General features: G+C 38.7%; 1 protein-coding gene across 1 annotated transcript in view; it reads left to right on the top strand.

Moving 5' to 3' along the window:
• Positions 1-7595: 7595 nt before the first annotated feature.
• The window catches only part of camta1a (calmodulin binding transcription activator 1a), a 155922-nt gene continuing 141507 nt past the window's right edge, over positions 7596-22010 (top strand). The window contains exons 1-2 of the mRNA XM_088007524.1: positions 7596-7621; positions 8053-8188. Coding sequence (XP_087863650.1) covers positions 7596-7621; positions 8053-8188 — 162 coding nt within the window. The remainder of the gene's footprint in view (positions 7622-8052; positions 8189-22010) is intronic.

The raw sequence follows: 22010 nt of genomic DNA, 5'->3' as shown, positions 1-22010 counted from the left end.
GTAGATCTGAGCCTCTATTGCTCTGGTGTTTAGTGCCTGTTCCTGGGCGGCCAGGAACAGGCCGCCCAGGAACAGGGCGGCCTGTTCCTATATATATATATATATATATATATATATATATATATATATATATATATATATATATATATATATATATATATCAAACATAATTGAAGTAATAAAAAAAAAAATCTAAAGAAGATGTGGCGATCTGAACTTTGGCACTCTGCAAACAAAATTAGTGAGAAAACAGGCCTGAAAATTTCTGAAGAATTATCCCCGATGCAATATTATGCATGCATGTGGCACATCACTCACATACCAACTGATTTATTTTTTATTTTTTTACTTTGCAGGTTTTGGATCAAATTCTGAGATAAGACCATGTTCTTTTATAATAACTTCCTGATCACGATCAGTTTCTTGCGAGAGGCGAGAAACTAGAGGAGACGATTGATTGAATACTCCTTTTAAACTCAAACCGGTTGTTAATCATCACATAAAAAAGTTTAAGATCGATAGCCTCATACTTGAAAATCCTCTCAAAAATCTGCCTTTCATGCCATATTCTGCATGAAAGGAAGCTACCAACGGGTTGCTTCTGCTACCCGTTGGTAGCAGAAGCAAGGCTTATAATGTTTTAACATGACAGGATTGTTGAGATCCAGAAGGCGTCTTGCAAAGCACCTTCACTTCTAGGGTTGAATGCTGCCAGGCAGTCATTTTTAATTTCTTAAAAATTGAGTGGTGAACCCCAAACAACCTTTACCTGTGGTGTGCCTGAGGATCTGTCTGTGAAGACAGAGAAAAAATTTAAATCTGTCAAAATAAGCCCTTTATTGGTGCAGACTGAGCTCAAGAACCATGAGACAGCATCTGTAATCAAAGGACAGACAAAAAAAAAAAAAGAAAACATGATTAAAGGCTATTTTTCCTTTTATACCATAAACTTGCTCCTTTTGACTTAAAAAGTGAGTAACCAAGAAGGGACACTGAATTCTCTGCTTAGAAAAAAGTTTATTCTGGACTTTGCCGATGGCTTCCAACGCGACTGGCATGATGAGGAGATCCCTCTGGAGATCATTTCCTTGCATCATAGTCGAGGTGGCTCCAATATTATCTGTGAGCTTTTTGCATCAGTGGAACAATGCAGCTTCAAGTTGCATCACACCGCAGCTGGGTATGTGGAGATGACATTTCTCTGGACTGATGGTCCTCATCTGTGGCGGGATCCTACGGCGCGATGCTGCAGTTCTGACAAATTACTTCTTCCAGGAAAATAACACCTCTCTGATAATAAATCATTAGAGGTAGACATGTTATGTCTTATGTCATTCACATGCCTAAAGGGGTGTTAGAAGGACTCAACAAAAATAGTGGGTCAGCCTACTTCTTGAACGTTTTTGGACACTTAGTTTGGATTTTTCATGGTTATTCTTTAAAACCTTTGATCAGGTGATTAACAGCTTGTTACCAGATGTTACCACTGATTTTCAATAAATCACTTTGTGTGATGTCTCTTACAGTTCATCCTTTACCATTTTGATGCCCAGCTTATAATTTGGTTCAAATCCAGCATGTTAAAAGGGAAATTATAATCTTTTAATCAGGGGTTTATGCACTGATAAAATTATGACCATTTAGGTAAAGTAAAAATATTGCAATACATATGGTAGGGAGTAAATTTTCTTTCCGAAGAGGTTGATGTGCTAGAAACTGAAAAACTGTGCAAGTGTAGGTGGGATGATGTTACCTTTTACAAAGCAAAAATGGTTCATGAATGATTTGTAGAGCCCAACAGGTTTAATTGTTGACTTGGCCTTTAAATTTCACAGACCTCTATCCAATCTGAGCAACTGTGCAATGTGCCTCAATGGGTCAGGGCTGTCTTGGCAGCAAAATGCGACGCAGCATACTGCCGTGTGGTTGATCGTAATTTCATGTTATTTATTTGTTCCCACAATTTCCTCCCACTTTATAATGTGCTTAGTTGGTTTTTACAGGGGAAACGTGTACCATTAAAAAAAAGACTGACTTTTGGACTTGCTTCATTAAACCAATCTGGATAATTTTTTGTCTGTGCCATCCACCTCTTCCAGAGAGATAGATGTGACAACATAGCATGTTTTATACTGTGTGATTATCCATCACAAACATATATGTGTGCAGACTGCTTCTAAAGCATGATTGTACAGAAGAAGCTTTAGAGTTAAGTCTTAAAAGTCATTTGTGAATGTGGAGCTTAAAAACGTTTTTGAAAGTAATCCACCAGTTTTTATTTTATTTATTTATTTTTTATCTTACAGCAATTGTTCATACAATTTATGTGAGTTTAGAGCTTGCCCATTTTGCCCCATTTTTGTTTTTATCCTTCACAAATTAATCATTCTAGGTCTATTTCATATTGCCAATGATTTTACAACATGTCAAAAACATCTGCATTCCCACACACACTACATAATGTATGAACAAAAGTGTTGTGAAAAGCTTCTTGAGACTTTTTACATGCAGCCTAGTCTTGATACAAAGCTTCCTATATGGTGTTTACTCACCCTTTGCAGCCACAACAGCTTAATCCTTCTGAGAAGGCTGTCTTCAATGAGTGTCTTGTGAATACATTTTCACCATTCTTCCAATGGAGCACCTTTGAGGTCAGACACTGATGCTGGATGAGAAAGTCTGGCTAGCAGTCTCCACATTTATTTATCTCAAAGGTTTTTGCTGGAACTTAACCCAATTTCAGAAAACGACAACAAACAATAATGGCATCTGCACCAAACTTTACAATAATATTAATGTCATAAACCTAGCAACTGGAAAACCCAGACTCATCAATTGGGTTACCAGAAAATGAGCTGGGATTCATCACCATCTTCACTTCTCTGAATACTTGGCCATAAAAACCAAATCATTGAAGTTATCTATGTGCCGTTCTTGAGGTAATTTGAAGACTGTATCAAGATTGGAGTCCGTAGCTGTTCACTGCAGGAACTTGGTAAAGTATGTGCTTCGGCATCTCTGTGATTTTACATGATCTGCACCCACACTGGAATTCAGAGAGTTATTTTTCACAAATGTTTGTAGAGACAGTCTGTATGACTTAGAGCTTTATTTTATGCTCTTGTTTCTATGGAAGTTGTGGAATATCCATATTCAATTATTCAATTATTTGGAGAGTTAAACCAACACTTTTTGCTAGACAGTACATGCTGCTGCTATGGAACTGACTGAAGTGTTGCTCAGATGTCCCAATGACCTACAGATAATGTTACTTAAACTCATGCGACACCGTGCAGATGCTTTATCTACGCTGATGAAAATTCATCCACTTCCACATGTTGGATGCTTAGAAAAAGGACAAGCTGACCTACATGTTGATTAAATTCAGTTATTTGATTTTTCAGTCAATTAATTCAAATATGTAGATACTTTAGGGAATTCTTTAGCTCCACATAACGTTTTTGGGTTTTCTTTTTGTGATTGTTAAACATGGAGAAAAGCAGAGTGATGTCATTGCCACATACACACCACACAAAAGAGAGAAGCATCAAAAACAAGGCATACTTCATAGACATAACAGGATTTGATGTCTCACAAAATATACTTTATTTCTTCACACTTAGACCCACATAAAATGCATTTTTAGATACGCCAACCACATGGCAAAATAGGAACCAGCATGACAGCAGCTGTAAATGAATAAATCCACATTGAATTTTCTTTTTCTTTTTTCTTCCATAATTCTGGCATGAATCACCAGTGTTTTTCCACCAACCGTTTTCTTTAACAGATTTGTTTTCCTGTCTCTGTTTATGATTTTCTTCATCTTATATTCTCTCTTTGTGCCTCAAGACTGTAAAGCTGGGATTCTATATGGTTTTTTTGTGGGGGTTTTTGCAATCGCTCCCTTGGTTTTACTGTGCTACTCATTCTAAGCACGTCAACTGCCTCATAAAAAACCTGTACCCTCCTTTGACTTTTTTTTTTTTTTTTCAAATGAACAAATCTGATTGAGCGAATGTCATTACCTGAGTAAATGAATGTTTCCTAAAGGAGTGGACAAGGCCTAACACCGTCCTGAGGGTAAATCTTATTATCGCAGAAAAGTTCAAAGGAGGAAAAGGAAAGGCGGCTGTGGAGCACTTTGACAGAAGCCTGCATTTCCATATTAATCTGCTACATTTCAGTATCTGAAACAAAGGGGCCACCTGTCAAGCTTTTCATACGAGAACACAGTTTTTAGCTTTCCTCTCATGTATAAATATGTGTAATTCTGATAAAATTAATTGAAACGCCTAAGTAAACAGTAGTGGGAGAGAAAAAGAGCAAGACAGCAAGAGGGAGAAGAGATGCATTATGTTGACAAAGCAAGACTTTTTAACCGGTCTACCATCCTGTCCAGAATGGACGCCTAGGCTCTCTCTAAGTTCAAAGTGCCTTGAATTGTAAATAGGGTCTACCAAATGCTCCCTCCAAAATAGCTGAGCGAATAAGTTTTTGCACCGAGCCGATAAATGCGGCATTGAGCCTTTGACACCGAAGCCTCACCCCAATTTCCAGTGCTCTGGAGGAGATCAGATACCCCTCTGTCATTTGATTTTCTACCTTATCTCATCTGAGCCCATCTTTTTGTCTCCTGCTGGGCTACATTTTAAGAAGCTCGCACTTCTCATATCTTTTTGAAGGACAAAAACGCAGAATGACAATGTAATAAATAATACCATCAAACTTTTCAGACGGGTCACTTTCAGGTTCGATTGGTCCCAAGCAGAGATGTTGGGAGTCTGAACTGGGTAGCTTTTATGGTAACTCGAGCAATCTGGGATGCAAATCCTTAGGAGAACATGTGCTGATTGTAACAGTCTGCAAAAATCCCTGCTGCTATTTATGATCACTGCCCCACTACGGATGACATTAGGGATCCTGCAAAGTAGAACATGATTTATATTTTGTGTACATCCCAGCCTTTGAGTGGTGGAGTACAACTTCTCAAGCATGACCAATAAAAATGTCTTCCTAATAGCTGTTTTCTGCAAAGTATTCAAAGCTCAAAGCAAGAGGCGAGGGGAAGATGGCAGGGAAAGAGGGGAGGTGTGGGTGAGTTGAGGTGAGGGATCCTGAGACAGATGAAACAAAAGGGAGGGGTGAGAGAACAGAAAAGGAGTCGGCGCGAGGGAAAAGACGGAGACGTTCCCCGGTGCACCGCCTGAGCTGACTGACGAAAAGGAGAGAGAGGCATGGAGATCAGCACAGAGCGAGCGCATCAGTGTATGAGTGGCGTCTCTCATTAGAAGGTGCTGTCAGGGGCCACAGAGCGGGGGCCATGGGGATCCCACCTCCTCCTTCTCCTTCCCCCCCTCTTCCCACCGGACCCCAAGATCCAGCAAGAAAAAAAAATTTAAAAAAAGATTGATGAGTGATTCTAAGATAAACACACGCCACGGCCCCCAAAGGCAGCCCTGCAAAATGATGCATGCAGGGTTATAAATAAACGTTGTGAAAAAGGAAAATGTTACAGTAAACAACAAAACAATGCAAAACAACGGCTCTTCTTTTTTTTATTTATTTTTGTTTATTGCTACAGAAAGCACAAATCAACCCTTTTTTTGTTCTTTTTCTCTCTACTTTGATGTGTTTTTCTAGCTGTTTGAGTTTGTGGGGTTTGTGTATTTCTGAAGGAGAGGAGGGGTTGTTGTGTACACGCACATTGTCTATACGTGGGAGAAATAAGCGGGAGGCTAACAGGGCTTACCAGCTGCCTGAACGCTTAAGCCTCCCTCAGTTACCCAGCATTCTCAGCAGCTCGGGCAGGTGTCTTTCCCTCTCACTCACTTCGCAGGAGCAACAGTGACATAAATCTTTCTTTCTGAGTAAGATCCAAACTGTAAACAGTTGTGTGTGGTGAGTCTACGTTTGCCATAGTTGTTTTTGCACAAACTTTTGCAGTTGCTTTCGGAGACAAAATCAGGTCTTGCCACAATCAAGCTTTTTTTTTTCAGTAGACATGCTGATAGTTCACAGCCATTTTTTGGCATTCAGCCCTTCAGTAGATAAGTTAGTTTTTCTTTCTCTCTTCAAATCATATATAGCAACAAATTATTAATTAAATAAGTTTTTACAAAGGGACCTGTGTTGATTTTCCTGAAATTCAGGTCAACCCAATACCAAACATTGAAGAACATCATGTAACTTTTTGCATGCTTTATTTTAAAAAAAGTTTAAAATGTATCCATAAATAAACATCATTTTGTAAAATATCAAGCTCTATCACATCAGTAACGTCTCTATGATGTGCTCTTGTTTTGTATGGTGCATGTGCATGGCGCAGGTAAACATTAATGTGATGAAAGGGTCCATTTTTATGCACACTGTGAGGACCCTCAGTAGTCCGATAATTATTACCTGAATTATTCAGACAATAGATGGACTACCTTGCTGCTGGAGCTACAGGAGGCATTCAACAAGCTAATATGTGGGTCAGATAAAGGTTTCCTAGCATAGCGTGAGTTAAGATAATGATTTTTAGTCAGGTCATTGCCGTGACTTTTGATTGGCACTTGCAAAACGTTGGCATCAGGAGAGGTAAATGTTGGATATGCATAACAACATATAACACTTATGCCACAGAGCTTTTCAACATACCTAAAAAAATCCAGCAGTTTGGATTAGCTGTAAATCAAATCATTGTGGCAAGAATTATGAGTGCTGCAGAAAAAAACATCTGAAACTGATAGAAGGTAAAGTGTTATTTATTTAAAGCTGTAGTAGCTCCAAGAGTTATGCAACACAATAACCATTTGCAATCGGGGATCTTTTAGAAAATTCACTCAGCTTTTAAACTCCTTTTTAAAAATTCTCTGTTCTTGAAGTTTTGAATCCAGGAATTTTGTACTTTTCTGTGGCAGCAGCACTCTTCTGCCATGCTAACCAAATCATCCCAATGGCTAAACTGGTGACCATCTCCAGCGGTAATTGGGTAATAGGCATTCTGCATTTGCAATGATAGGTCACCAGTCCATCTCAAGGCTCAACCAAATGATCCTTTTGTTAACTTTATTTTCCATTTCCAGAGCCTGGATGTATTTCTCACCAGCAATACTTTTATCTGTGCTAATGAAATAAAAAAAGGTCTTCTTGCAGATTAGTCATAGCAAAAAGAGAACATTAAAGGTTTCTGTTCTGTATCACACACTGCTAAATTATTTGCAGAACATGTTTCTGTGTATTTGTCTTTCTGACAGTGTACGTCTCATGCACATCCAATTGTTGATGCTGAAAGGATGTTGTATAAGTCTGTCCCCGCAGAAAGATTATATTTCTTCTCTCAAGTCAATGCATGCATTTGTTTTGAATGATGGGGGAGCCTGAAAATATGCAATATGAATTGATTCGAAGTGATAACACAAAGCGTTTCTGCAAAACAGGCAAATACCAATACACACAACCGTATCCACCATGGCTGCGTGCTACTTGTTGAAAAAGGCCATACATATTTTATGTTACACTTTCTGTTAATGTTGAGCACAGAATGCCAAATGTTTCTATTACAAAACTAAGTGGAAAGGCAAATTATCAACAAACAGTTGCATTATATCATGGTGAAGCAACAGGCTGTGGTCTGGTGGAGGGAGGATGAATTATGAATGGACTGTGGGAGAGAGTCTTCTCTTTTCCCTGTGGATATCCAGCACCACAACTCATTCAGGTTGGATGAATGAGAGATAATGATGGAACCTTACTCCTCCACACTGTTCTGCCACTCGCCTTACACTAGCCTTTATATAATTTACCCTGCATGGAATTGCACTGTAACTTCTGGCAGGGCACACACTCTAAAAATGCAGAGGAACGCTTTGTTCGTTGTCAGACCGTGAATACCAATGCCGAGAATCTCCATGAAGAATTCTTGTCATCTCGGTTACTGGTTACATTTTCTGCAGGGTGGAAACTTGTGTCGGGTCTCGTTGCTCGTCTCTGAAGTGAGTTCCTTGTGTTGTGCTGTACTTTGCCTATCCTCTTATCCTATTTAATCTCGCTCCTTTGTGGTTCCAGGCCGCAGAATGGGTCGATGATACTGTACAACAGGAAGAAGGTGAAGTACAGAAAGGACGGCTACTGCTGGAAGAAGAGGAAAGATGGGAAGACCACGCGAGAAGATCACATGAAGCTGAAAGTGCAGGGAGTTGAGGTGAGTGGGGGTAGTTTGAGGAGGGGTGGGGGAAACAAAATGTGAAAGGAGAGGATGGGGGAAAGAGTTGGGGTGGAGAGCCGACGTTCATTCTGACACAGACAAACGAAGGCCCACGCTGACTTCTCCCCTGGCTGTAACGGAGACAGTCGCACGGTGCAGTAGACACATGTCTCCAAGGAACCACACCAAGAAACAATGCGGCACAACAATAGTTTTCCCTGGGAAGCCAGTGGAGTGGAACCGATTGTTTGTACCTTATTAAAGCTGTGGTTGTTGCCTTTGCTCCAGAGAGCCTACATTAATCTTGCTGGCTCAAAGCAGCGCTGTAGAGCAAGTGTTCCCTCACCTCAGACCAAGTCGCTGCCCATACCAGCTCCTGCCATAAAACGGCCATTTGTATCATTCTCCACTCACCTGTAGGACCTGCGGTGGCATTTATGCAGCGTTTAACCACGGGTTGATGTAGGAGCTGTTAATCAGGCACAAAGACTCATTGTTGTACCTTTAAAGCGTTCAGCAGAACAAAAGTCTGGAATCAGGTTTGTTGTTACTGACAGATTAAGTAACAAGCAATGAAACCACAAGAACAAGAGTTGAGGGATCGAGATAAGAGAGGTTTGGGATTTTTGATTCCCATTCAGAAAAAACCCAAACACAAAGTATACAGCCGTGGTGCACACATCGGGGAGTCATGTTGTGTGTCTTTGTCACACAGTGTGACAAAGACAAAGCTTGGGCTTTCTACCTTCAGGGGCTTTGCTCTCCGTTTTGTCTCTGTCTCCTCTGCATATTTGTCACTTCAAGAAAATGGCCTCTTTATTCGTGTAGCCAGTTCAGTGTCATCTGTGGTGTTCTGATAACCTGCTCAGGCTGCAGTCATCTATCCTGTTGGACTATGACGAATAATTTTAGCTAGTGAAGATTCTGGTTAGACGGGTCATTTTATAATACTATCATTAATATACAAAGGTTGATGGTTCGGATATTCCTTAGCCAGTCAGTTTCGATGGATTACAAAAGTGTTCTTATGTAGTGATTGTTTTTCTTGAGTGGATCTCCAGATCACTGACTGCATTGAGCCGCCCAACTCTCATGTTTGCTCTTGAGCAGCTAGATGCGTAGCTCATGATGTTCAGAGGCAATGCGTTCTGTCTCTTTTTTGTTAATATCCACAAGTTTTGATTTCAAACAAAAATACACTTATTGAGCAAATGTCATTTCCATTGTGTTACTCTAAATCTTAACTCCTGGTTAACTGATGCCTTGGAAAGTTTTTCAGATTTTTTATTTATTTATTTGCTTTACTCAACTTGCTCATTACTAATAGTACGGTGAGTTTCAGTGTCATGCAAGCACAAGGTTCTGCCCTGTACCATAGATAGTTTTTGTTTTTGGCAACTGTAATTACTGTTAAAATCTGTTTAACATTTTTCACCTTTAGTAAAAAGGTACTTCAGGCTGTCACTGTTTTACTTCTATCAATTACTGGTCATTTTTTCTGCCTCATCTTACAGTTATTTTAATATTTTTTGTGTTCTCAAAATGTGTCTCCCCAAGAAAAGCTTCGGACATGTGCTGTGTTGCATCCAAACAAGTTGAATTAGGCAGGTTAATTAACTTTTTTTAGGAACTTTGGCCATAAAGATGCCATGTTTTTACATGTCAAATTTAAACTTGAGCACAACTCTTCCTGGAGATACTAGATGCTGCTGCATAGAGGGTTGGGGGGAAAAAACAAACTTATAGGGCAAATTCTAAGATTTTCCTTCAATGGGAAGGTAAATGTGACTGCTGTGGGGCCCTTTTAGGATGTTAGATGCACTTTTACCTTTGCTTCTGGGAAACAGTTATTGATAGTGAATGCATCTCCCCTCACTTTAAACTTGACGGTAAAAACAGTTTTGTCACCCATCCCTTAGTACTTTTACCCCCCAATCCTGGTGCTGCAAGCAATTAGTTTATGTTAGCAGATAAGAGAAAGGACCTGCTACATTCTGCCAGTCCTAACTTAAACTGTTGTACAGCTAAGTATAGCTGAAATAGCAGCACAAATGTTCTCTTTAATTACTGTGAGTGACAATTTTGTCAGCTGATGTGCTTAAATAGGATCAGGATTTTATCAAAGAGGAACACCAGGCTTGTAGCGCTGTAATTAAAACTGCAGTCTTATCCGGGCTCTCTTCACTCCAAATTTCAGTCTCATTTTTCTTTTTGACAACTAAAGCAGGGTGTATTTTGATTGAGAGCAACTTCACTAGAAATCCAACCACATTAAAATGCAGTTTATGTGAAAACAGAACAAGAACAGATGTAAATAGGCTGACGAGAGCCAGCTTACGAAATAAACAATTGATATGTAGTTTACACACTACCTATGTAATTTATTAAATTAAATATGTTGGTGATGACAATTTCAAGAGGTCTTCTGTTAGGATAATTGAGCCATCCTTCTCTGCTCCAGCGTTCTGGAGTTGTGCTTTCTTTTCATAAAACACAACTCTACACATGGAAATCTGATAGTATTCAAGTAATTTCTTATTTGGAAAAATCCTAGCATTTCGATATGTAACATTAGGTAATGTCGTTTAAATTTTGAAATGATTGGTTTCTTCCTTCCAGTTCTTGCTAAGATGTTTTTCTGTCTAGTCATGGCTTTGCATTCTTCACACTTCTTATTTGTTCCAGCAAATAATCAGCTTAGCTGTAGGCTCACGAACTGTGCCATGTCTGGCAGTCGTATTTGCAGTGACCCAAATAATTCCTAACAGGCAACATGGTAAATTTGTCAAACAAATATACACTTGACGGTTTGCCAGCATTGTGTGAGTTTTGATGCACCCTTACCAAATGTGGGAAAGGCAGATGTTCAATATTTAATTTAAAAAAACAAAAAACAAACACAGTAGCTCATCACATTGTCCCTTTGATGAATCTTTTTCTAATGAGAGTGCTCCTATAAAACCCTATTGCTTTTCTACAAGAATGTTAGGTGGATCCAGATCTGTGTGTTTTTATTATTGCATAGTTGGGATTCATTTATTCGTTTGCTGACCAGTATTGAGGATATCTACGAGGCCGTCAGGACTTGTAAACCGTCCTGACGATTTCTGTTCCATGATGCAGTTCTGCACACTGGTGGCTGTCTGCTCTTAATGTAGAACGGATCTGAAAGAAAACAAACAAAAGGGTGGGAAAAAGTCAGAGATGAAAGTTGTTTTAAAAGCTGAATAATTTGTGTTCTTCCAATTATGCTGAAGTGAGAAATGCTGTGGCTCTATATGACAAAAACCACTTACTTAAAAATATTTTTGTTATATTAAATATTTAATAGCTTATGTTAAATGATGTTTCTTTTGACGTTTAGCTTTTTCAGAGGCTCATGTTTGTTAATGTAAAGTATGATATGATGTTTATATTATATACAAAATATAATAAAATATATTTCTATAATATTCTTCAAATACGTTATTCTTGCATAAAAAAGGCTTATAGTTTAATTCTGAAATTAAGATTAATATTGTTTTTGATGGAAACCACACCATTCTCAGGTTAATTAGACGTGCTCTCTTTTCAAATCAGCTGATAATTGAATTATTGGTATCATCATTATTATTATTATTATTATTATTGCTATTATTATAATTGGCTTTGTTGGACAAAAAACCTGAATAATAACCAGGGGCTCTGGCACTCATCAGAACCAATAAAACAAAACAAAACAAAACAAAAAGAGAAATTAATAATATCTTGGCCCTTTATGTTGCCAGTATGAACTCTCCAACCTCCAAATTATAGCAGCAAATTAAAAATTTGTTTTTGAGGTTTTGCCTGTAGCATAATCACCATATTGGAGCGAAAACAGGAGCCGCAGATTCACTTATTGATCCAGAATTCACTTATTATATGAGTTTTGTCTGTTGCCATGGAAACCCAGCATGCTCCTGACAGTGACTCTGATATAAGCAACTCTGAAGGTTCAATAACAGTGCAGTTAGTCATGTGGTCGGTTTGAAGAAGGCAACAGGCTCGTTGTCACGCTGTGTTTCCCAGTAACCACTTTTCCATACGGTTAGCAGATTGGAGTAGCTTCAGTGGTGAAATGATTAATCTGGCTGAATCAGTTTGTCAATTAATTTAGCAGTCAATTAATCATTAACTGGAGTAGACAAACTCAAAAGCAGGAAAGAACAACACAGTCAGAGCAGTAATTGAGCCAAAATATTACAAAGAATGTAAAATTTTGCATTAAGATAAAAAAAATAAAAAAATAAAATAAAATGTCTGTAAATATGTTCTACCCAGACACCCGGGCGTAGTTTTAGCTTCACCTGGAATAAATTTTGTAGGAAAAGAAAAATCTCCTAGTAAGCGACTTTTGCTATCTATTTATTAATCATTTAATCCTGAAATCGATCAACGGATTAGTCCTTCATTGTATTGATGTTAGGTCCAACAGAAAGGCCTGAGCTTTTTACGTGTTGATAGAAGTATTTATTTATTTTATTTATCATGTATATACTGAAGGAATGTTGTTGCATTTTGGGTAATAAAATGTTTTTTTTTCTGATTTTAGAAAAGGAATTTAACTGTTTGTTTATTTGCATATTTAAATTTATTTCTAATATTGCATTTAAGAAAAGCTTATGTGGTTAAATGAAAAATCTGCAGCATGTGGCACTTTTTCATCTGATTAACCCTTGATTACTAAAATAATCTTTATGAAACTAGGTAACTTCTCCCACATACTCCCTCTTGAAGACAAACGGTCTGTCTCATTTAAGAGCCACATCTGGAGAAACAAGCTTTAAAGAAGAAAACAAACACATCACTAATTAATTGGGTTTAGTTTTTTGGCCTCTATGTTTCTCTGTGTGTGTGTCTGCATGTGTGTGTGTGAACATTCACCTTTTGGAGCCTGTGAAGATCTGACTCATGTCCTTAAACATCTCGGGCCTCAGACTGACAGAGCACGGCGATAAGAGAGGTGATCCATCACTGCTGAAAACTGGCCTCTGATAGAATCTGTGACGCATCATGCTTAGTCATGTTCACTGTCAACAAATACAAATGACTGGACCTTTACCCTCTGCTTTGTGAATATGATGGCGGATGATTTAGAGCTATCAATTTCCACACTAGACTTCATTTTGAAAACCGGCCTTTTGTTTTTGTGTTTTTTTGCACAAGACGAATGTCACGTATTCTGAAAGCAGAGGAAAAAAAGAACTGTTCTACCTTCCCCTGCCTTCCTGTTCAGGGTGTTCATTCATGCTCTGCTGTTGCTGCTCTGATTCCCCAGCCACCCAGTGCTTAATAGAGGCTCTGTGGTTATTACATGGGCCAGATTTAGTGCACATTAGGGACAAGTGTTGTGGATGGGTCAGGCTAGTGATGTTCAGTAGCTCTGGCGGGGGAGAGGCTGTGAGTATAGGGGCATGGGCCTTCTGAGGACCGCCAGATGCATTCTTGCATAGCAGGAGTAGATGTCAGTGTGTGCTGCTGTCCTCTCTGCTATGCAGTGCTGGCTCAGCAGTCCATGTAAACTGCGAAGCCCCACTCTTTCTCCACACTCTCCAAGGTGTCCACCTTTTACTGTTCTGTGTGTTCTTCGTCCCCCTTTCTCTGTTTCGTTTAATTCATCTGCTGGACTTCTCGGTGCCTTTATTACCCCCATGTACATCTCCCTCTTTGATATCCCCTGCGCCCTGCGTCTGAGTTTGTCCGAGTCCACTGTCCACGCAGACAGAACCTTGAGTTGGGGCGGTAATGCTCCCTGTTCCCTAAAATTGGAGCGCGGGGCATGTTGCGGCATTAGCGCTTAACAGGCCGTGAAATAGCAGCCTGCCTTCCCGACGTCTCCCCCATCACTCCAGGTGAGTTGGCCAGACGGCTGGATAAATGAGCAAGCAGAACTCACATTAACCAGCATGCATTTGGGGAACCAGAGAAGAAATGTCCATCAGTGGTTATCTCGCCACCCTGCTTCTGATGTTCAAGTCGTTCACCAGTTCCTGGCAAAGGTCCAACTTGCAGACTTGTCGCTCCAGTGTAGGTCCAGTTATCACTTGGTGTTATTAATTGACTGTTGTCTCTTAGAGTGACATCACACCTACAGTGCCTTTCAAAAATATTTGTACTTTTTACATTTTTCCAGTTTTTTTCACAGCCAGTATATTTTATCTGGATTTTAAGTTAATTTTAAATCTTTTATGTGTAGAAATCTGCTTGTTAAATAGTATCAAGTGGTTTAGACTATGCCCTGTTGAATTAACTTTCACACCACATTCAAAGGCTAAAATCTTTGCTCATATTCTACCCCAAATATCTCCTGCTCAGTTAGACTGAACGGAATGTGAGCAGTATTTTTAAAACTTGTAAGGCATTCTCATTTTAATTGACAGCTTCATTCTAATACATAAATATATTTTAGTCTAAACCATTTCGTTGTAACTGAGTCGTTTTAAACTGCTGTGTTTGTGAACAGTAAACCTTCATCCCGGCCTTAAGACTCCTACAGGTTTGATTGTGTTGTAATTGGTTTAATTCATTATCTCATCAATTATTACCCAAAACCATAACACAGCATTATTCTGACACGTGCTGAGTGTTGGCTTTAAAACAAACTGCATTTTCTTCTGTTTGCTTTGTCTCAAACATGGTTTGTGGGAAACTTCAAACAGGACTTTTTGACATTAGTGTGTCATCCTTTTTTCCTTTTGGATGATTAATTGAACTTGTTCTCCATGAGATATTAAAAGCTTGAGATAATATTCTAGAAAATGTCCCCACTTTAAATCTATCTGCTGTCTTCATAGGTCTTGATTATTTCTCTTTGTTCGCTAATGTTTTGTAATGAACGTCTGGGTCCTTCACAGAATAACTCTATTTTTACTGACATTAGCAATACTCAGGACTCTAATTAGGCAACTTGGTTGACTGGAATTTTATTGAGGGGCATTTAGGGGCAGATAAAAAAAACACAAGTATATTTTTCACATTTTTATTTATGCAAATTTGGGAAAACCTAATTAAATTTTCTTCCACTTCACAATTATCTCTCACAAAATCCTAATTAAATACTTCATTTAGACATTTGTTCTTGAAATACGAAAAACACCAAAGTCCAGGAATTCATCTTCAAGGCACCGTAATTTCAAGTTGTGCAGAGTTTTAAATGACCCCCATTTCATTACAGCCAGTCGTTCCTCTAATCTTTTAAAGGGTTCATGACTGTGGGAGTTTCAAAACTTTCAGTTTTCATTTTGACTTCATTTTTTTTTTCCATTGCTTTTTAATTGAGCTCTTTTACTTGACCATGACCGCATATTTTGCAGTGGCACTTAAAAAGAGTGAATGAGTAAAGAATAAAACAAGAATGATTAGTTTGAAAGAAAAAGGTATCCACTGAATTTGAAGAGTAATCTGAAAATCACATCTTTGAAAAAATATATTCGAAGACATAGGAGATGCATCATCCTTTAGTTGATCATGTAGTGTAAGATTTCTGATAACTCAGTCTTTAGGAACCCCCTTGTTGGAGCTAACAGAATAGTTTTCATTTGTCTGTGTCAGACTATCTTTGGTATTTATTTACAAATTCCAAAAATAAAGAACTTTCGTCTTTTTTCCAGTAACAAAGCGCCTAACGGCCTAATCTGAAATTTCTTTTTTCTTATTTTATTGTCGACAAAGCACTTGTTCATCTCTTGAGCTGAGGAAACTTTTTATGCATTCTTTTCTTTTTAACTTTTCATGCCTGTAGGATTTAAGTCGTTATTAAATGTCTGAGAAAGCATTTAAGAGTTCCCCAGTATTCTAAAGTTCAGAAAGCCTACTTCTCAAAATCACTTTAAATGATTGCCAAAAGTTTGACTCAAAGGAGATAGATGTAAAAACAAAATGTAAGAAGACACATAATGACAGAATATTTCAGCATATTACCATAATCCTCCCTGTGTTTATACTGTAGTTCAAAATACCTAAGATTAGACAGACTATGCATTTACCCTCTCCTACAGATCTATACTCCGCCTCTTGTTAAGCTTCCACCCGTACTTAGCTGATTATCTGTTAATGTACACTCAACCACCATCTCCTCCAATCCTCCACCCCTTCTATCCTTTCTCCCCATTATTCCGAAGGTTTAATAAACTTCCTCAAACACGGATCGATTTTCTCTTAAGTGAAGGTGGCAGTGCCTCTGACTTATTTCATTACCACGGGCTAATTATACCGATAGAAATGAGCTTCTCTTCTTAAGGTGTGCTGTGTTGCTCTGTGCCTCCATGTTCCTCAGATCTTAATGCCAGTACAGAGATTTGCCAATTCCCTAACTCCCCTTCCTGCCTCTGCTTCACCCTGCTATCCTTTCGCCCAACTCCTCGCTCCCCCTCCGCCACGTAAATAATCAGCTGGTGCATCCTTAGGCCCAATAACTTGTCATTTTATGTTGGATCCACCCTAATGTGTGATTTCAACTGTGCAACTGTGCAATGAAGGAAGCTAATGGAGCATGCTGGTGGCTCAATCGGCTCTGTTCATTGATAATAATGAAGACAAATGTCAAAACATTAGTTGCTAATGTTATAATGGAGTGGATGCTATTGGATGCTCCACCGCATTGGCTTTCAATATCACATGACCTTCAACTCTGGGTTCCTTTGTGTTTATGCCGCCCGGCCTTTTGTTTTGCAGAAAATCAAACACTTACAGATCTTTCCTATTTAGGGAAACATGTTGGTCTAGATTCAAAGGATTGACTTGATAATTTCACACCATTTTTGTCTGCTAGCTTAAAGTTTTGATGGGGAAATATAACATTTTGCCATTTCAAACCCGCATGGGTGAGTGGTGTCTGTAACTTATAATTAAACTGGACGCGCATGTGTGAAATAGATTTGCCCCGGGTGTATGTATGTGCATTCAGTTAGTAGCTCTGTTATAGAGATGCAGTGGCTGATAAAACCAGATTGTGAGTGTATGTGAGAGTTATGCCACTACACACACCCGAGTTTCTGTAAGTGCGGTGACACCTTCTGCCCCTGATCCAAGTGAGCTGTGAAATTAAGATCAAATCACTAATACGGGCAATGATCAAAGCAACAAAACTTCAGATTCTACATTTTTATTCAGCCTTACATGCTGTCTGCTGGAGCGCAGGCGGCTGAATGCCTGCAAAGACGGCAAATTGATTCCTGTTCCATCATTTCATCTCCTCTCTAAGAGCCTTTTTTCATTCTCTTTTCTGGAAATGTGCAACTAGCTCATTTTGAATTACCTGATTCTGGGAGAAGTAAAGCCAACCTGGAGGTGGTATTATCAACACAGATACCATGGTTATAACCCTAACCTTAAGCTCTCAAGGCCAGGGGTTGCTAGTCAGTGATTTTTTATTTTTATTTTTTTCCAGTTAATATGAAGTAAACACAATCTTGCCTAAATAAACTCTACCATAAAAATGACCTGATGAAGTACTCAACTACAAGCCAAAAGGTCTTCTTTGAGTCCTATTCAAAGTTTTTGGAAGAAAATTCCACAGCAGCTAATAGAAATCTGCTACTACTTGCATCCGTTACAGTTTGGTTTTACATAACATAAACATTCAACAGAATCTATTACCTCTCTGATTTAAGAAAAACAGATAAATGTTTGCTTATTAAAGAGATATAAAAAGTGCTGTTTTGAGTCTGCTTAGCTTACAGAAACCTAAAAACAACATTATTCCCCACTTTTTTTTCAGATATACTTGTTCAATTCACACAGGAAGGCAACTCTAAAGTGGTGACAATAACTTGCTGAATTTCAAACGAATGGTCAGAATGAATTTGGTATGTTATTAGTGAGAGATGGTATATATATTACAGAAACTGTTTGACTACTGGGATTTTCTGCCTCTCAGGTTTGCAGAGATTGGTCAAAAAAAAAAAATCAAAAATGTCCAGTTAGGCTGAGTTATGCGGACAAATCTTTTCTGTTAATGAGAATGGACACAATTCAGCTTAAATAACATAAAAACGTCAATTAATCTATTCATGTTTTGACGGCCTTGGTTGCTGGTGGTGCAGTGTGTATGTGAGGGATATTTTTGCCCCCTTGGTACTACATAAGCTATGTTTAGATGCCACAAGCTAACAAATCCCTCTTGGGATGTAGCGGAGGGAGGGATTTACATCAGGGATGTTCAGCCGACAAATCTGCAGCAACTTTGTGAAGCTATCATGTCAATATAAAATCTGAGGAACATTTCAGACACCTTGTTGAATGCTACCAAGCAGATTTGAAGGTAAAAATGGGGTTCCACCTGGTACCTAATGAAGTGGCTGACTAATGTAAATGAGAAGATTAACAGGTGCATTTTGTGTTATTTTGAGATATTTATTAGGAGCATTTTTTAAAAATCTACGTTTCTGAGTGTGTGTGTGTGTGTGTGCGTGTGTGTGTGTGTGTGTGTGTGTTTGTTTTTCCTGGAAAGTTGATGAAAGCAGTGATCTTGCCCTGCCTGGCCTTAATGAGGGCTGTTATGTAGTTATTAGCAACTGAACTAAAGCCGTCCCACATGAACAGCTTACTTTCATCCTCAGGAGCGTCCACTTTACTTGTGCTTTTTCTTTAAGCCCATAGTAATTAGTTTTTGTCTCTTACATCTTACAATTGCCAAATCACTCAGCAGCAGTTAAACCCGTGGTTTGCCTTTTTTACTGACCTGGCTATCACCCTTTCAAGCCAGCAGCCAACTTTGAGAGGCTAATTTTAGAACGGTTGCTGTAGCGACAGAGTATAAAGCATATAGAGCCTGTCAAGAAACTGTGCATTAAAGGCAACTGAGGTAATTTAATTTACCACTTGTTGCCTCATGGAGTGTTGTCATGCTGAGGCATTTCTCCAGGGGTCCGTGTGTACTGTGAAGGGGAGGGAAAAGATGTCCTCTAGGAAACGGACAGGAAGATATTTTAATTTGTTCCAGAACTTGAGGACTTTGCCTCTCATTTATAAGCTGTGCTTAATTGAGGCTTTCCATAGCAGCGTCTATGCGTGCACCCCTTCTGGGTGTATAGAAATATTGAAGTTTAAAAGAATAATGGGTCACAGGATGGCATATAATGACTCGAAGAAACAGAGATTCTTCTCATCATCTTTAATGTTTTGCGCACCGAATCAACAAAGTTTAATATATGAAACCCCCTCTGGGGATATCAAAGCAGAGCTAAAGCCCGATGCGCAAAAAGTCAGGGCAAGGGGTTTGAAGGAAGAGTGAACAAAACAAAACTGTTGTGGGCTGCAAGCAGACTTTTCGTGAGTCGATGGTTTGCTCCCGAGTGCGAATTCGGCTTTTGTTTGGTCTCATTAGCTAAACACAAACCCCTGGGCAAAACGGGGCCTGAGTTTTATGGTAATGATCACCTTTCACCAAGTCTTTTGCCCTTTGCTATTTCACAGAGCGAGGCCAGAGCGCTCCTCAGATATTCATATTCCACTAGAAATAGCCGTGCCAAATCTGACAGCATTCAGTGTTATGCACCGAAAGCCCGCTCTGGTGTAGTCTTCAGCTCATTCCTGGGCGCTGTTGATCCACATGAATTTGGAGGTAGGAGTTCAAAGAAAGTCAGGTTGGTTCAGCATCGCTCAAGCTCTCACCCCTCTTACAGTTCTTTGTAAAATGTGTGTTTAATGATCTAAAGCCAGCTTTTGGCTGCTGCATACATTTCTGGGGTTTCCCGCCTAGAGGCCAGTACCATGGGGTCAGCTGATATCGGACTCCCGGCTGAAATCAAAGCAAGGCTTACAAAATTGCATAAAATGGCTCACGCTTACATCTTCTGGGCACATCTTCACTAAAACTCCATCTGTTTTTATCTGGCTTCTTTATCTTTTTTTTTCTTAATGCATATCTTACCTCTGTCTGATTTTTATTATTTTTTTCCTTATTTCCTTTGAAGCAGCGGTGCCTCCTGAAAGTTTTGTACGGGGTCACCAGATAGGAGACACTTATAATTTTCAACCAAAAGCCATAACAGAATTTCCAAAATGTTATCTAGGCAAGACGGTGTTATTTATGTATATCACCATTTATACACAAGCCAATCCAAAGTGCTGTACAGGACATCAAAGCACAGACAGAAAATAACCAAGAATTGAATGAAATAAGCAGACAATAAAGGCATAAAAGAAACACATGATTCAAACAGCTAATTGGTTAGATTCTTTGACCAAAAGCTGTTTTTACTCGAATGTTTTCAATCCTGATTTTAAGGAGTCGACAGTTTCTGCACATCTCAGGCATCCAGGGAGTTTGTTCCATAGCACAGGAGCATAAAAACTAAATGCTGCCTCACCTGGTTCAGTTCTTACCTTGGTAACCATGAGCAAGAGCTCTATACGGTTCACACTTGACAAGCTACATTTATTTCAGACCAAGGTCATTTAGTGTTTTATAGACTTGTAGCAGAATTTTTATATCAATTCTTTGGCAAACAGGAAGCTAGTTCAGTGATTTAGTAACTTCAGGATGTTGCTATGGCAAGAAGAACAGTTTAGATTGATAACAACAATTATGCTCAATATTTTTTTTATTAGTGTTTGAGTTCTGTATCCTGTATATTTATGAACAAGATTTGTTTTCCCTCTGAAAATGTATGGGACCTTTCTCCCACCTGACACCAGCAGGCTAAAATTATGTGAAAGCTCTAAATTTATAGGGTATCTTTAGCATAATTTGAGACCTTTTTCATTTCAAAAACCTAGCCTTAATTTCGAGAGTACTTTTATTCAGGGTGGAGAAAGTCTCAGAAAGCCAATAAAAAAAAAGTTGATTTTGTGCTTGTTGCCTAATTTCTCAGGTCCAAAACCTTAGGTCATGGTCTTGTTGAAAGATAAAGTGCTGACCGGATCTCAGTGTTCTGCCAGTTCCACCAGATTTGTATCCACAATATCCTGTTATTTCACAGAGTTCATTCTTTCACCCACTTCAACAAATTTCCCAAGGCTTTTGGGAGAGAAAAAAGTCTCCAGCATCACAGATCTCCCATCGTACCTAACAGTAGATATGTGTTGCTTTAAGTGTTAGGTTTTGACTTTCAACCTCCTTTATCATCCTCCTAACTGTGTGTGGCTCCAGGATAAAGATGAGGTTTCTATAGACTTTTCTATCACGGTTCTAATTGTCTTAAACTTTTTTTTATTAGTGCTATGACTGGAGTAAAGAATGTCAAAAACCCCTTTTTCTTGTTGCCATTTCAAAATGTACATCTGTTTATTTAGAAAGGACTTTTAAAGACAACAGGGGCTGCACCAAAGTGCTTTACAACAACAACAACAAAACAAGAAGTTATAATAATGTTTGAAGATGAATACATGAATTTCATGTTGCTGACTTTTCAGTTTTGAAGTGGCTAAGCAAATGGATCTCTGTGTGACCTCATAGTTTAATCCCAGGAAACCTTATAATACTAACCAGAAACTAAGAAAATACACTGTAAATTGAAAATGTTCTTTATAGCAAAACCTGTATTTTTACATGGCTTCTCTAATCTACTTAATAATGTTTGTCTAACCTCTTTTGTCTGATATTAGACTCATACATGGTAAAGACAAGGCTTTTTACACGGCTTTACCAGGAGTCCTAATAAATTAGAAGGGAGTTATATTTATTATGAGATGCATTTACTGCACAGCCTTGGAAAAACTTATTTCTCTTCTTTTCATAGTTGATTCCTTAGACATATTTCTGATTTGGAGTGGAAGATGGAAACTACAGGGGAGCAAAGGAGGCATGGATTTTTAAGTGTAGAGTCAAGAGATAATATTGCCCTTTTATTCTAAA

This window comes from Poecilia mexicana, unplaced genomic scaffold (assembly GCF_051168715.1).
Source record: "Poecilia mexicana isolate PSO_F unplaced genomic scaffold, ASM5116871v1 scaffold_7, whole genome shotgun sequence".
Taxonomy (NCBI): Eukaryota; Metazoa; Chordata; class Actinopteri; order Cyprinodontiformes; family Poeciliidae; genus Poecilia; species Poecilia mexicana.
Note: the sequence above shows the minus strand (reverse complement) of the source record. Positions and strands in the feature narration are given on the sequence as shown.